The sequence below is a fragment of the Anopheles coustani genome, chromosome 2 (genome assembly GCF_943734705.1).
Source record: "Anopheles coustani chromosome 2, idAnoCousDA_361_x.2, whole genome shotgun sequence".
Lineage (NCBI taxonomy): Eukaryota > Metazoa > Arthropoda > Insecta > Diptera > Culicidae > Anopheles > Anopheles coustani.
In genome coordinates, this window is record NC_071289.1 from 87202665 (window position 1) to 87217466 (window position 14802).

The 14802-nt window shown below is 46.6% G+C and overlaps 4 protein-coding genes across 4 annotated transcripts; all 4 read left to right on the plus strand.

Annotated features, from left to right (window-relative positions):
• Positions 1-2855: 2855 nt before the first annotated feature.
• Positions 2856-4444, plus strand: LOC131265241 (uncharacterized). The gene is made up of 4 exons (XM_058267502.1): positions 2856-2998; positions 3068-3198; positions 3229-4156; positions 4228-4444. Exons 1-4 carry the CDS (start codon positions 2856-2858, stop codon positions 4442-4444), a joined length of 1419 nt encoding a protein of 472 aa, XP_058123485.1.
• Positions 4445-6514: 2070 nt separating this feature from the next.
• Positions 6515-8781, plus strand: LOC131265242 (vitamin K-dependent gamma-carboxylase). Its single transcript, XM_058267503.1, has 2 exons — positions 6515-7077; positions 7147-8781. Exons 1-2 carry the CDS (start codon positions 6515-6517, stop codon positions 8669-8671), a joined length of 2088 nt encoding a protein of 695 aa, XP_058123486.1. The 3' UTR covers positions 8672-8781.
• Positions 8782-9058: 277 nt separating this feature from the next.
• On the plus strand, positions 9059-14672 carry LOC131262792 (iron-sulfur clusters transporter ABCB7, mitochondrial). The gene is made up of 7 exons (XM_058264868.1): positions 9059-9187; positions 11031-11217; positions 12259-12382; positions 12457-12611; positions 12686-12852; positions 12919-14100; positions 14163-14672. Exons 1-7 carry the CDS (start codon positions 9059-9061, stop codon positions 14412-14414), a joined length of 2196 nt encoding a protein of 731 aa, XP_058120851.1. The 3' UTR covers positions 14415-14672.
• LOC131262793 (SET domain-containing protein 4) lies at positions 9422-10967 on the plus strand. Its single transcript, XM_058264869.1, has one exon. It carries the CDS (start codon positions 9594-9596, stop codon positions 10950-10952), a length of 1359 nt encoding a protein of 452 aa, XP_058120852.1. The 5' UTR covers positions 9422-9593; the 3' UTR covers positions 10953-10967.
• Positions 14673-14802: the final 130 nt, after the last annotated feature.

The window sequence follows — 14802 nt, forward strand, 5'->3', positions numbered from 1 at the left end:
ACAAAAAAATCATAACCTGTCGAACGAGCAAAAATGAACGAGTTACTGAACTATTACGTGTGAATCTTACGCAGATAAACTTATTACACTGTTGTTCCAGTGCAGCATAATTATACACGACACGTAATGGATGAATGCTTCTGCAATCTTAAATCATGTTCAATAAATGTAGACACTGCAAAAAAACCCGCATACACATAGTTGTTTTTTTCTTGTAGCTATTGCCAAATTAACACGTGGAGCAAATTGCAAATAATCATATGGGAACACGTGTTTGACCTCAGCGATTTTTAACAAAGTACACTTGAAACTTATTTGAAAAAGATTTGTAAATTGTCTCTAACATCATTTTCTGAACAAAAAGTTAAAGTAGCCAATAATAGTGTACCCAATATTTCCATGGAAACCATTAACGATGATGTGAAAATAATACCCGTCGCATAGCTACGTACTTGATGGGAAAATTGATCAAGTCGCTTTGATACAGTATACGCTGCTTCGAGAGTCAACATCAATAAACCAAGCAAAACTTATAGTCGAAGGTGAAAACAAGATTAATCAATTTTCACCCTCAAGTAAGTAAATACTAATCCCTAACCGGTAAAGAAACAATCTGGTATACATATTGAAAAGAAAACGCTCACTAAACTCTTTATTTTCAAGTTCAATTTCACCAGGCCAAATAGGCGGTAACGCTGAGAAATAGGATTTTTGCACATTCGCATACGAATTGCTCCCCCGCCCCGTTTGCCATCTCAAAAACAACGAACCGTATCATACGCGGGTTTCACCTCTTTAGGAAAACATCTTAACCGTCTCCACGGAACCATTACCGAGACCGTGCTTTGTATCAACATTTTTACAATTTTCATCACTTATTGCCCTCTGCCGACGCGTTACGCACCGCGTAGACGAGGGGACCACCAAGCGGCCCGGTCGGGAGTCGATTCATATTCATATGTAGCGCGGGGTTGTGGAGTGTTTTTCGGCGACGAACATTACTCCTAGCTACATTATGGATCGTAATCGGATCGAAGGTAATGGGAATCGCTGGCGAGCGGATGTAAGGAAATCGAAAGCGCAACGAACCGCAGCTCGGAACCCTCCGCGTTCCAACGGCCGAAAGAAAGTATTTGAAGGAAAGCAAGAGCATTTCTTCCAGATCCAATCGGCGGAAAAAGTAGATGGAGATTTTTTATAGCTCCAACCGCGAACACGAGCGGATCGGTAAAGTTTCTGGGATCATAAATCTATTTCATACAAAACTGAGACTGGGACAACCTGACCCAAAACAATTACCGTCACATCTAATTCTAGTGTTTATCGCTCTCCGCATTGTTGGTTCTATGATTATGGCACTGGTAACTAATACTCACACTTTTTTGCGTCCCCCCTCAGAAGCAAGTGTCTTTTTGCTTCCGGTTCGGTTACATCGATCGCGCGAAACAGCGTCTTCGATCGAGAAGCGAGTGAGGTACGCTGAGGTATGATTAGAGGCTCCACGTACCTTCCTGCCGGATTACATCGGGTACCATGCCGAAGATTATCACCGACGGCGTCGAGATGCTGCCGTACACTTCCCGGTCTGGGTCGGGAGTGAGTACTCCGAGTCGAGCTCGTATTGTTTCCACTTTCACTCGTACCGTCGTGCAAACGGTAGGTACGAAGTAGCAAAACCTTTCAACCTACTCACGAGCACGCCGCGCGCGCTGGCGTATGTTTTAGTGGCCACCTTCGGCATGTGCCATTTCCATCGTGCAATGCAACCGAAAATCGTTTGACTAAGCATTAAAAATTGAATCGAATATCAAGTCAATTTCTATCTCTATTCATGTTTACTCAACATTTTAAACCCCCAAAGATTTTCATAGAAAATTGAAAACGCATTGAAAACGAATCAAATTTTATGAAAAGTAAATGTTTTACATCACATTTATACCGGTGCATTCTGCTCCACACAAGCCGGTGCCTATTGTCTCCGAGTGAAGACGTTTTAGTTTTAGGCTCCACCAAAGCTACGAATCTAATTCTTCTGATTTTCCAATAAATTTCGTACTGGTTTTTGATTTCTTGACGATACGAAGAACAATTGCGATACCATATAAACATCTGCTATACCGTAAAATACAATAGGAAAAGTTTACATAATTTCATAATAAATTAGTTTTGTCTCTTCGTATAAATTGCCATCCCGGTGCATCTTGTCCCACTTTCTGCTACTTTATGTTTTTATAAAAAAAATACTCAGCCAACTTTAATCAAATGACTGCAGCAGCAAATTCTTATCACATCTTTAACACATCTTTCTCCCGCTTTAACGCTCACTCAAACCGAACTAAAGTTGAACCTCGTTTGCGTGTAGGCTTTGGCGCGCATAACGGCGCAACCCCGGATCGGCTCACGTTGGGTGCGCTAGTGTTTGACGATCGACTATTGCATAAATATATGTACGTCCGGAAATTCCGTCCTCAGCTCCCGCTTACCCAATCCCCATAACTGGTCCCGACGCAATACTACAATCCAAAACAAACCGGCACACGCGGGAGAGGGGGAAGAGAGGTTATCCCTTCTCCCAGCGCCGAAATCCGAAGCGGTTCCAAAACCGAACTTCGCGAATAGCGCCACCAGCAGCGAAACGGAAAAAGCTCGGTGAAAAGTGAAATGCCATGGAACCGTGCCGTCGAGTGAAGTCATAGTCATCGCATCGCGGGTTCGGGTTGGTGGTGGATTTTTAAAACCACCAATCTCGCTTCGCCCTTCCCTCGAGCGGGACGAAACCGGAATCGGACCTGACCGCGGTGCGAACCGACACAGTCAGTCGAAGGCAGTTGCAGTTCGCGAACGGTGTAGTAAAGATGCCTCTTCCATCCGGCAGCAATGGGTCGCGGACCCGAAAGTGGGTTAGTAAGGTGACGGCGATATCCCGGTTGGCGCTTTGCGTGATGCTGTGCCTTGCGATCGAACGTGCCGAAGCCATCAGCTACCGGAAGGACTCGGGGTAAGTAGGAGCGGTTTGGTTGGGCGGAAGGGAAGGAAATGGAATGATATAAGTGTGTGGTGTCGATAGGTTTGCCACCGATGGGATGGATCAGTTCGTGTTCCGGGAGTACCCGGGTTCGAGTACGACGGGATCATCCGGAGGATCGTCATCTACCGTGAAACGTTCCGGGCGGGTTCGTTTCATCGATGGTCCAGCTGGTGATAGTTTCCAGCAGGGATCCTCAGCAGTACCCACCTACAACCGGGGAACTGTAGAATCAGTCGGCGGAGGAGGATTCTTCCAGGGTGGTTCTAGCTCCAACGCCTCACCCTTTCCGCAGCGTGATCGAGAGCGCGATCAGTTTTACACCGTCGGAGCCTCGATACAGCTGGCCGGTGGATCTGGGGATATGATAACACCACCACCGCCGGTCGAATCGCAACCGAAGCCAAAGCGCAAGAAGAACAAGTACAAGTACTCCAATGCGAACGAAAAAATCTACAATCCCGATGACCAGGGTTCATTTACGCCATACGCTGGGTTCGGTGGAGTGGCTCAACGATATCCGGCCCCATTGCAGGACAATTACCTCACGTCCGCTGGTCGCCCGGTCGGAGGGCAGTACGACAACTCCATCTCCAACTATCCGGAATTGCAAAAGCAGCAATATCCGTTCAGTGTGAACTCACCCTATCCCGGGGCGAACTACTACTACGGTGGCCAACAGCAGGCAGTTCCTGGAGTGGCACCGAACAATCCCTATCAGTACCAGTATCCCGCGCAGTACACACCACAGTACGCCAGCCAGCCTTACCCTCAGAATAATCCTGGATTCTATCAGCAACCCCAGCAATCCTTCGGTGCTGCCCCGGCGGGTGGACAAACCGGGCCTCCGAATGCACAAAGCATTCTTGGGGTACTTCAGAGTATCTTCAACTTTGCTCCCGGAACGTTTGGATCGAACTCTCCCCCAGCAGCACCGACCCGACCCGGAGGTCTCTACTCTCCCGCACCGACGTCACCATTCGTTGGGGGAGTCGGAGGACAGTTGCGGCAGGCTTTGGACAACATATCCGAAAACGACGAGCTACAGTGCGTCCCGAAGCTCCTCTGCATGATGTCCCGCAGCTCCACCGGGCAGGGATTCAGCCTAGTCAACCGGGGACTCTTATCGACGTGAGTAACAATCTCTGGAAAATCTTGCCTTCCCCCCTCATCCATTCAGACAATTTCTTTGTCTCTCACAGAATCCTAGGTGCCGTTCCGGACAGTTCCCCGTGGCTGAAGTTCTCCCGGGCGGCCCTCCTGGGCTACGGTATCGGTGCGAACAGCTGCGACGCGTACTACCCCAAGTGCCCGAAGGACGAGATGGAAATCCTCTACTACCTGAACAACCATCGGGGCGGTTTCTTCCGGTTTTTTAGCAACGGTGACCAGGGACAGACCCAGCAGCAGTACGGGTGAATACGGTACACTAACAGGCAGTTAATTGAAGAAACTCCCGAAAATCGTAACCCTATATACGCCAGTGGAAAGATAATGTGCCAATCGGGTTGACTTTGAAGTATAGTGTTTCTTTTTACCCACAAATACGTAGTGTGCTGCTATGGTTATTTATTTTGAACAATAGTGTCTCTTTCTCTGTGTGCTGCCTGGCTCCCTACTGTTCCATCCATTTACTACATGTGACAGTGATCGTGTATTTTGGGTATCCAAGTGTGTAATAAAGTGCGACTAACATGGCCTACTGTGGGAAAGTTTACTCCGTTTGTTGTAAGTAGTTTGAGCGTGGTGAAACAGTGTAACGGAAAGCAATTGTCATGGGAACATTGTTTAGTTTTCGTTTTGCGGTGTCGTTAGAGAAGAATTACAACGGGTTGCATTCGTTAAATCGGCTACTCCACGTTATTTTGAAGGTACACCAAAACCCGTTTTAACATATTTAATATCAGTTTATTTAAAAGTTGTCACACCAGTGTTAAAATAAAAAACAAATAATGTGGCAAAGTTGTTCAATTTAACAATATGTAGGAAACGAATAAAGTATATCTGTGTCTAACAAAAAATGTTTTTATAATTCATATTTGTTTAATATGCTATTGCAATGTGTTAGTTAAATTAAATACTCTTCTATTGATAAGCTTATTCACAATCTCATATCTTTAAACATATGTACGTCCCCAACCAAGCGAACATTAACATTTACCGTTATAGGAACTTTCGTAACGAATTCGTTCAAGTTACCATTTCGGGATTGTCATATTCAACCGGAGAAAATATTTTGAAAAAAAAGCGAGAGTAAACCATTGAATCAACCTTGCTTACGGAGGAGGACCTAGAGGCTGTTTACTTTCAACTGGTCTCTGGTCATGGAGGCGTAGGTGATGACGCATCTCACCCCTGCGTCTACACTGGTGCGATCGAAGCCGGTTATCCAACCGCAACGGTCGAACCTTCCGAGGTGACCCAATCGTGAGCATCAACACAGGTAAAGTTCACGGCAGTAGTATCGTTTGTTTCACCCAGGCATTTTCTTTTTGCCAAATGGGAAGGGAAGGTCAATATATATCCACCTCCACCAAATCCGACATCCGGAATCACCGGTACAGGGCAATAAAGGGCGACCATTATCCAGCCAGTGTGTGTCGATGTCAAGGGAGATAACATTACTGGTGTTATTGTGGTCCAGAGCTCATTAGAGTGGCTGGGTTGCTCGTGTTTTATCGGTTCGGCGGCCGGCAACCTGTGCTGTCCGATCAGATACGATATTCTCTGACGCAGTGACAGTAGAGGAAGCGGAGTAGAGGGAAAAGGAGAAAACTGAATGATAATAAAAATCAATTACCGGTCGCCAATACTCTATTTGTGTCGTATTTATTTGATAGATCGAATGTTTGGGAAGGGAAATGAGAAATGTTGTGCATATTGGGAAATTGCATAATTGCATAATAGAAAGCATGATAAAAACTAAAGCTATAGCTAAAAGAAAATTCAACCTCTACATATGAAGCAAGCAGAAATGAAATAAATTTTGTTTTGAACTTAGCTGTAAAAACACGAAAAACGTGTCCGAAATCAACATAATTTTGTCATGATCTGCTTCCCTTTAACCCCTTCACAGTATATTTAAAATGTATAGACACATTTTTGGAATGGAGTAACAAATACTGCACTTATCAACAGGCCAGTTTTCTTCCAGGACAGGAAAACATCCCGTAAAAATGATACGGGGAACATTGCGCATGTCCCAGCATCCTTACGGAAATAACGCCTATGTATAAAAGGGCAGTATCCTGGGCGATATTGTTTTCAGTTGTGGATGTCATCCCGAAAAGATTGGATGTTATCTCCATACGAAACTATTCCATACCCTTAGTGTGATCAAACGGACTTGGCAACCTTCAAAACAACCAACATTCGGTAAGGACGTTATTAAATTGAAAATGTTATCACTTACTCAAAAAGGATCCTTTCCGCAGCATGTTGCTTCAAATGATGTAGTTGGCAAAGCATCATATCTAGTTAGTTTCCTCAATGACGGCAACGGAAGCCAAGCAAACGGCGGACAACTCAAATGGCTCCACAACGGCTGCTACGTCCGGAGTGGGTTCGTCAAACGGCCATCCCCACGGTGACTTCCACAGACTGGATTCATTCGTGCGCGCCTACACTGGCCATGAGCTGCGCTGTGTAACGTCCTTCAATGATTTCGTCGAACGGTGCATGTACCGGCCGGTGGATGGAGCCGCCCTCGGAGTGGCCCGTGCACTGTTCGGGTTGGCCATGCTCATCGACATCCCGGAAGAGCGTGGTGGCGGTGATCTGGACCTACGTTGGGGTGAACCACGGGACTGCCGCTTTCCACTGATCCATTCCATGGAAACCCCGGCATTACCGCGCATGGGACTGATTTATGGCTTGATGTGGCTCGGCGCGGCGGGCATTATGTTGGGCTATCGATTTCGCACGTCGGCCACCATCTTCGTCGGGACGTATTGGTACGTGTTCCTGCTGGATAAGAGTGCCTGGAATAACCACAGCTACCTATACGGGCTGCTCGGGACAATCCTGCTCTTTACCGATGCAAGTCGATGTTGGTGAGTCACGTAATAGCCTTCGTTTTCCTTAACCGCTATCACTGAATGTTGCATTTTTATCACTTGCAGGTCAATTGACTCCTGGCGCGAACCAGAACGTGAGCAGACGGTTCCTTTCTGGAACTACTTCATCTTAAAATTTCAATTTTTCGTACTCTACTTCCTGGCCGGGCTGAAGAAACTATGCCGCGAGTGGCTGTCCGGGTATGCCATGACGAATCTCAGCTACCATTGGGTATTTTTACCGTTCCGAATCGTACTGGGACCAAGGCTTACCGACTTGCTGATTGTGCACTGGTTTGGCTGTTTTTTCGACACTACTGTTGTGTTCTTCCTCATATACGCCCCGACACGCAAGCTGGCAACCGTATTTGCCAGTGCATTTCATCTGATGAACTCACGGCTCTTCCATATCGGCATGTTTCCTTGGGTTTGTCTAACGCAGCTTCCACTGTACTATAGTTTCAGTTGGCCACGGAAGCTCCGCCTGCTAAGTTCACCGTTGGTTGCTACGACGAAAGCATTCACTGAAGAACCTCCAACTGTTGAAGTGTGTGGAAAAACGAAACACCGTCTACGGCGAAGGCGATGGTCTATGGTGGTCATGCTGATGTACTGTTTGCTGCAACTATTCCTTCCATACTCTCATTTCCTCACGAAAGGATACAACAACTGGACAAACGGGCTGTACGGATACTCATGGGACATGATGGTGCACGCTTGGGATACAGTAATGATTGGCATCCGGGTGGTAGATCTTCAAGATCCGGAACGGGTACATTACGTGGAGCCGTACGCCTTCACCGATAACGATCGCTGGACCAAGCATGCAGATATGGCTGTACAGTTTGCGCGTTGCATTGAACGGAACATCCAAAAGGAAGCATCCAGAGAATGGGTTCAGTTCCGTGGAGGCCGAACCGAAACAATGGCTAATGTGTCCGTTTACTTCGATATCTGGTGCAGCATGAATGGGCGCTTTCAACAGAGGATATTCAACCCGAATGTGGATATCCTACGGGCACCGTGGTCGCCGTTCGTGTCGGTACAGTGGGTTCTTCCTTTGCTGGACGAATTCAACGGATTGCGTGATACTATGATACGTCGAATCACCGACGAAGTGCTTGGCTGGAGCAATCACTCGGATGTGCTGTTTATAGCTGACTTTCCGGGACTGATGTTGCGGAACTTTGTCGGGAAGGATCTGTACAACGTGACGCTGACGGTACTTCAAGGAACGGTCCGATATCAACTATCCCGTGAGGACGAAGTGGGTGGGAAAGATCCGATCACACTAACTACCGGTGAAAGCATCGAACTTCTCTCGGGTAGTTTTCATTCCATCGAAACAATCGGTTCGCAACCTTCCTGCTACATGTACACATACGTAAATCGCACCAAAGAGCAAAATGCATCCAAAAATCAGGCGGATTTAAACGCTTCACCCACGTCAATTCTTCCGCTTGGCGAGGAGTTCCTTCATCGATGGGAAAATGTTGTCCGTTTCGCGCAGCATGTAGCCAACTCGTTGTTGTTCGAACTGTACGGAGTACCGATGCCAAGACGTTTAAAGGAGCTGGTAGTAGATGGTTAATGTAAAGCAAATAAGTGTGGCCAGTGTATAGTCGAATTTATGTTTTAAGATTTAGTTTTGCTATATGTACAACGGTGGATCGGTAAATAACAATAAACATAACACTCATCTTTTTGGCAAAAACACTAAGCTTGTGGGCGAATGAATTCTTTTTCATAACAACGAATAAATTGTAGATTGTGAGTTGATTCGCGAATGTATTACCAAGGCACATATTTGAAAACACACAAAAGTAAAGGAAAAATTATAAGAAAAACGGAACCGTTAATTCCCTGTGCTGTAGCACTGACAGCATGAACAACTTACAGCTTTTATCGATTATCTGTCATGCTGGTACAATGCAGCCCTGCAACATCAGCTGTCACTAGGCGAGCTGTCAGTCGAAAAATGGCCGCGCTGCTTCAGATCGCTTCAAAACAAGCTCCCCAAATTAATCGTAGTTTGCTGGAGTGTGTTCGTCTTTCGTTCAAAAATCCGCATCCAATCGGCGAAACCTACTGTCGGTTTCATTCGCGGGTAAGTACAGAAACCGACGTTCAGCTTTCAGTCTTCCCTACTTGACCAACCAGGCAACCTCAGTCACAGCGCGGTACTCTCGATAAGCTGCACGATGTTGTGGGAATTCCTTGCAGGTTGGGTTGGGGAGTGAAGAGATGAACCTTCTTCGTCGGTCGGTTTATTGTGGGAACTATCGTTGCCACCGTTTGCGCAGATGTTTGAATGATTGCATCAATTTTAATTTCAGCTCTGATTCATCTCTTCACTCCCACAATCACTGATCGCTCACGTAAACGTAATCAGCCCTTTGCAGCTGATATCGAAACGAGGAGTGTGTGAAAAGTACCTCACGGTCAAGGCCAAATATTACGCACTTCGCACTGAAACCAGCTGCTAAACACTTACATAACTCAACGTAACAAAAATGACAGACGACGATGTGCACTCGGCGCGGCCAGGAGGAAAAAAGAAGCACAACAAATATCCACGCGAATGCATCGATCACGTCGATCTTTTCCGTTGGCTGAAGGGACTAGGATGGGCAAACGAAACGGCACTGCGAATCGCTCGATACGAACACTCCGGAAAAGGATTGTTCTCACGAAAGCCCATCGATGCAGGAGACTGCTTGATTTCCCTTCCGTTCGAGGCAATGATCGGACTGAATGCCCTCGAGCGTGATGCAGAGTTCAGAGCCATGTTTGACGAATTGGCCTTGCAGGAGCACTTATCAGATGAAAAGCTGCCCTTCCAGGCGCTGCTTGCATTGTATCTATGCACACAGGAGCATCGAAGAGAACCAAAATATGCAGCGTATTTTCAATCCCTACCGGCATGCCTAACAAATCCATACTTCTGTACGAAACGGGAGCTATCACTGCTGCCCTACTTTGTCTTGCTGCAAACGGCGGAACGGAACAAACAGATCAAAAGCTGTTACAATAAGCTTTGCTCGGTTCTAAAACCGGAGTGGAAGAATAACTTCAAGCTGGAAAGATTCGAGTGGGCCTACTTTGCTGTAAACAGTCGAAGCGTCTATCTAGATCCGGATGTTACCAAGATAATCAACAGTTTCCTTCCCGATGGATCGTTGTTCGAAGACATCCTAGCTGATGAGCCGTCGATGGCGCTGGCTCCTTTTCTAGATTTTTTCAATCACCAAAGCACCGGCAAGATGGCCAGTGACCTGTCCCTTTCGGTGGTACAGATAAGGGACCGTTTACTTAAAGAGCAACCACTGGATCTGTTCTACAATCTTCACACCGATAAGCCGTTCTCTGCCGGCGAACAAATATTCATCAGCTACGGTACGCACAACAACACAAAGCTCCTGCTGGAGTATGGATTCTCTGTGGCCTCGAATCCGGATGACTTTGTCGAGGTTACGATTACCGAGATTAACGAATTTATCAAGCACGATCCAGAATTACGTTGCTTACGATTGCCGCGTGCAAAGTATCGCTTCCTTGCGGACCACCAGCTGGACGAGCAGCTGTTTTTCGTTGCGGACGATCTGATCAGTCACAATCTGGCCGTTTGTCTCACCGTGCTGTTCGTCGAGCAGAACATTCATCGTATGAAAACGATCGCATTCGCGGCCACCCCGCCACTGGAACCTATCCGGTCAATCACATTGCGTTTGCTCGAATTCCTCCTGCTGGATGTCTCCCGCTCCCTGGCCGGGTTGGATGCACTCGGGGAGCTTAGTTCCGCTGGTCACGCTTATCGAGAGTACCGTCGGGAGTGTGGGGTGTTTTTAAATAAAATTAAAGACGATTTCTAAACCAAACGCTTCCAAAACCAACTACCTGTTTCGTGTTAATCTTTCACTTTTGTACCTTTTTGAAAACGGTTGCCATAGCAATTGCATAGCAGAGCGGCCGCTACTGCTAACCTGCACGATGACTCCCGATTTAGAAAGCAAGAAGCAAAAGGAAGCACTTTGGGTAAACCATGGCGCTACTACTCCACCCAAGTCCCATCGGATAAAAAGGATCAGCAAACGACCGAAAATGCTCTCTTGAACATATTTCAGAAGAGGAAAAAGGGTAAGACAAAGGGAGGCAAACATGCAAGTATTAAAAAGTCCTGTTTTAAATATCCCTTTTTTAAAAAGCATGCATCTAACTATAACCAAAATTCAGCGCACATATCATTTTCGAATATAACCTCCCCAAACGGGTCATCCATATCGCCATCATTTTGCAAGCGTTCGAAATCAATACATTAATGCTTCTGCAAAGTGATAAACTCAACGGGTGTAAAAGGGGACACTAATTCTCGGATGCCAACTTGTTTGTGCTTGAGGTTGCTGCTATGTTGTTTCCCGTATGCCTTCTTTTATTGTTCCATTCCTTGTTTGATCTTTTGGTGTCCATTTTATATGTGTTTTTTTTTCTTACTCCACACGCACACAAAAAATGTTCTGCACCATTCGTCCAGTTTGGTAGCGAAGTTCTGTAAATTGTAATCACTTGTAAATGGTTTCTTATGCTGCCGGTAACAATGATTTGTAAATGTTATTTTATTCTGTTTTTGTAGTTTTCTTTACAATTTGAAAAAATAGTGTGCAGAATGTTGTAACATTTGTTAAATAATAAAGTTCAAAGAAAAAATGTACGTTAGAGATCCAATGAAGCTTTCTCTGATTCTTTTTTTCTCTTTTCTTTTGAATACCACGAATAAATCGAATCAATCTTACCTTCCCACCGAAACCGGCGTGCTTTGAAAACCGAACATAGGAGATATTCATCTAGGAAACTCTTCATCTTGCGAATGTCTAGTCTCCCCTGTACGGTACCGTTCCTCAGTTCCAATCCTTTGGCATAGGGTACAACGGCAGCAACAAACTCAACAAGAACGTCGGCGTCATTATTCTTCCAACGGGCCATCGGTGGTTGGCCCGTGCACGAAAACCATGCGAGAACACACGGTGTCCCGGGGGCAGGGACAGGGACCGCTTACGATGGGCCGGAGTGTGGCGAATTCTAGGGGCCCCACCTGGGCGTCATCTTCCCATTCTAGTCAACCCGCACTGCAAGCTCCATTCACCGTACAACCACCACCCATTCGTCATTGTTTCCATCTAGGGCACCATCCGGCGTCGGGCGAATCGATCGGGACGTACGAAGGACCGGAAATTAAGGCCACCGATATGATCAAGGCGATGGCGACCTATATCTGGCCGAAGGATGATGCGATGGTGAGAAAGCGGTAAGCTAACCTAAAGCAATGCCGTATGCTTTATTATTGGCTATTGGTTGAACCGTTTTTGTTCCGTTCGATAGCGTCCTGATATCGCTGAGCTTGCTGGGAGGAGCGAAGGTCCTGAACGTCTGTGTTCCGTTCCTCTTCAAAATGGGAGTTGATAACCTCAATCTGCTGAGCATGGACACGGTCCCGCAAGCTGCGTCCGCATTAACCATTTCCGTGCTATTGGGATGTAAGTTAGGGAAAGGGCGAAACTTCACAACCAAAAGCAAACTAACTCTACATTATTTGCCGGTACTTTTTCAGATGGTATAGCGCGTGCCGGTGCGGCCGGTTTCAACGAGCTGCGCAATGCGGTTTTTGCACGTGTGGCTCAACATTCTATACGCAAAATTGCCACCAACGTGTTCTTACATCTGCACAACCTCGATCTGCAATTTCATCTCAGCAAGCAAACGGGGGCTTTGTCCAAGGTAATATGTTCTATGATACTTTCTATTAACTTTCTCATGTAAATCTCTCTCTCTCTCCCCTTCCAGACGATCGATCGAGGATCGCGGGGTATTAATTTCGTACTAACCGCAATGGTGTTCAACGTTGTGCCCACAATGTTCGAGTTGGCGTTGGTGTCCAGCATACTCGGTATGAAGTGTGGCCTCGCGTACGCCGCCCTCTCGATGGGCTGCGTCGGAGTGTACAGTGCCTATACCCTGGCGGTGACGCAGTGGCGCACCAAGTTCCGCATCTACATGAATCAGGCGGAAAACGAGGCCGGTAATAAGGCGGTCGATTCGCTGATCAACTACGAAACGGTCAAGTACTTCAACAACGAACAGTACGAAGCGAACCGCTACGACAAGGTGCTGAAAAAGTACGAGGAGGCGAGTCTGAAGACGAGCACTAGCCTGGCGTTGCTAAACTTTGGCCAGAATGCCATCTTCAGTGTGGCCCTTAGTACGATCATGGTGATGGCGGCGAATGAAATAGCCCAGGGTCGCATGACCGTGGGCGATCTGGTGATGGTGAATGGACTTCTGTTTCAACTGTCGATTCCCCTCGGATTCCTCGGTAGCGTTTATCGTGAGGTGCGCCAGGCACTGCTCGATATGCGCACCATGTTCACGCTGATGGGTGTGGAGAGTGCGATACAGAACCGCGTGAATGCGCCCCCACTGGATGTGCGGCGTGAAACGGCTTCAATCGAGTTCCGCAACGTGGGCTTTCGCTACGCACAGAGCAATGACATCTTCAAGGATCTTTCGTTCACCATTCCGGCGGGCAAGAAAATTGCCATCGTCGGTGGATCGGGTTCGGGTAAATCTTCCATGGTACGCCTGCTGTATCGATTCTTCGAGCCAACGGCGGGCCAGATACTGATCAACGGGCAAAATATCCGCGATGTAGACTTGCAAAGCTTGCGTCGGGCGATCGCCGTCGTACCGCAAGATTCGGTTCTGTTTCACGATACCATTCGGCACAATATCCACTACGGGGATCTCTCGCGATCGCAGGAGGACCTAGAGAATGCGGCCCGCATGGCGGACCTGCATGAATCGATTTTGCATTGGCCGAAGCAGTACGACACGCAGGTCGGAGAGCGTGGCCTTAAGTTGTCCGGTGGAGAAAAGCAACGGGTAGCGATTGCGCGTGCAATTTTAAAGAACTCACCCATCCTCGTATTCGACGAAGCCACCAGTAGCTTGGATTCCATCACCGAACAGGTATAAAAGAGTCATCTTTCTGAATGTTCCCATTGATAAATGAAATGTTTGCTCCGTTTCAGAATATACTGCAAGCATTGGCACGAGCAACCGACAACCGTACCAGCATTTGCATCGCCCATCGTCTGTCGACAGTGATGGATGCGGATGAAATATTGGTCCTAGAGAATGGTCGCGTTTGTCAGCGGGGTACCCATGATCAGCTACTGCGAAGCGGAGGTCTATACACAAAACTTTGGGACACCCAGAATCGCCTCTACAACATTAGCAGCAAAGCCGCTGGCAAAGGAGCTGCAACGGATGGGGAGAAGTAATTAGAAACGTGTAAAAATTACGAATCAAGATCAAGATTATTCGAACGTGCATGATACGAGATCCACTGTTAACTATTTTTAAGCCGAGAATGGCAATCGGACAAACCTCTAAAAGAGGAGAAAAAGGAAAGACGTTCTTTTCGTCACTCGTGTGATTCGAGTACAAAAGTTATTTTTCTAGCGTATTATCAATTAACGTGTACAGTGCAACCAAATCGATTTCATAGAAAATGCAATAAAGAATCTTGAAAATGCCGACGAATATAGTTTCATATAGTAATCATGCATAGATTCCTCGATTAAAACTAAATAAAATCTTTTTGTAAATAACTGACTCACATAATTTTTTGAAATACTGACAGCATAGTTCGAACGTTGGCTGTCATAG

Bases quoted from the DNA above. Each gene is read 5' to 3' on its own strand.
- LOC131265241 (XM_058267502.1), top strand. From the start codon at position 2,856: ATGCCTCTTCCATCCGGCAGCAATGGGTCGCGGACCCGAAAGTGGGTT. The intron at 3,199-3,228 runs GTGATAGTTTCC...GATCCTCAGCAG, and splicing joins TTTCATCGATGGTCCAGCTG to TACCCACCTACAACCGGGGA. The intron at 4,157-4,227 runs GTGAGTAACAAT...TGTCTCTCACAG, and splicing joins AACCGGGGACTCTTATCGAC to AATCCTAGGTGCCGTTCCGG.
- LOC131262792 (XM_058264868.1), top strand. From the start codon at position 9,059: ATGGCCGCGCTGCTTCAGATCGCTTCAAAACAAGCTCCCCAAATTAAT. The intron at 9,188-11,030 runs GTAAGTACAGAA...CGGTTGCCATAG, and splicing joins ACTGTCGGTTTCATTCGCGG to CAATTGCATAGCAGAGCGGC. The intron at 12,853-12,918 runs GTAATATGTTCT...CTCCCCTTCCAG, and splicing joins AAACGGGGGCTTTGTCCAAG to ACGATCGATCGAGGATCGCG.
- LOC131262793 (XM_058264869.1), top strand. From the start codon at position 9,594: ATGACAGACGACGATGTGCACTCGGCGCGGCCAGGAGGAAAAAAGAAG.
- LOC131265242 (XM_058267503.1), top strand. From the start codon at position 6,515: ATGACGGCAACGGAAGCCAAGCAAACGGCGGACAACTCAAATGGCTCC. The intron at 7,078-7,146 runs GTGAGTCACGTA...TATCACTTGCAG, and splicing joins ACCGATGCAAGTCGATGTTG to GTCAATTGACTCCTGGCGCG.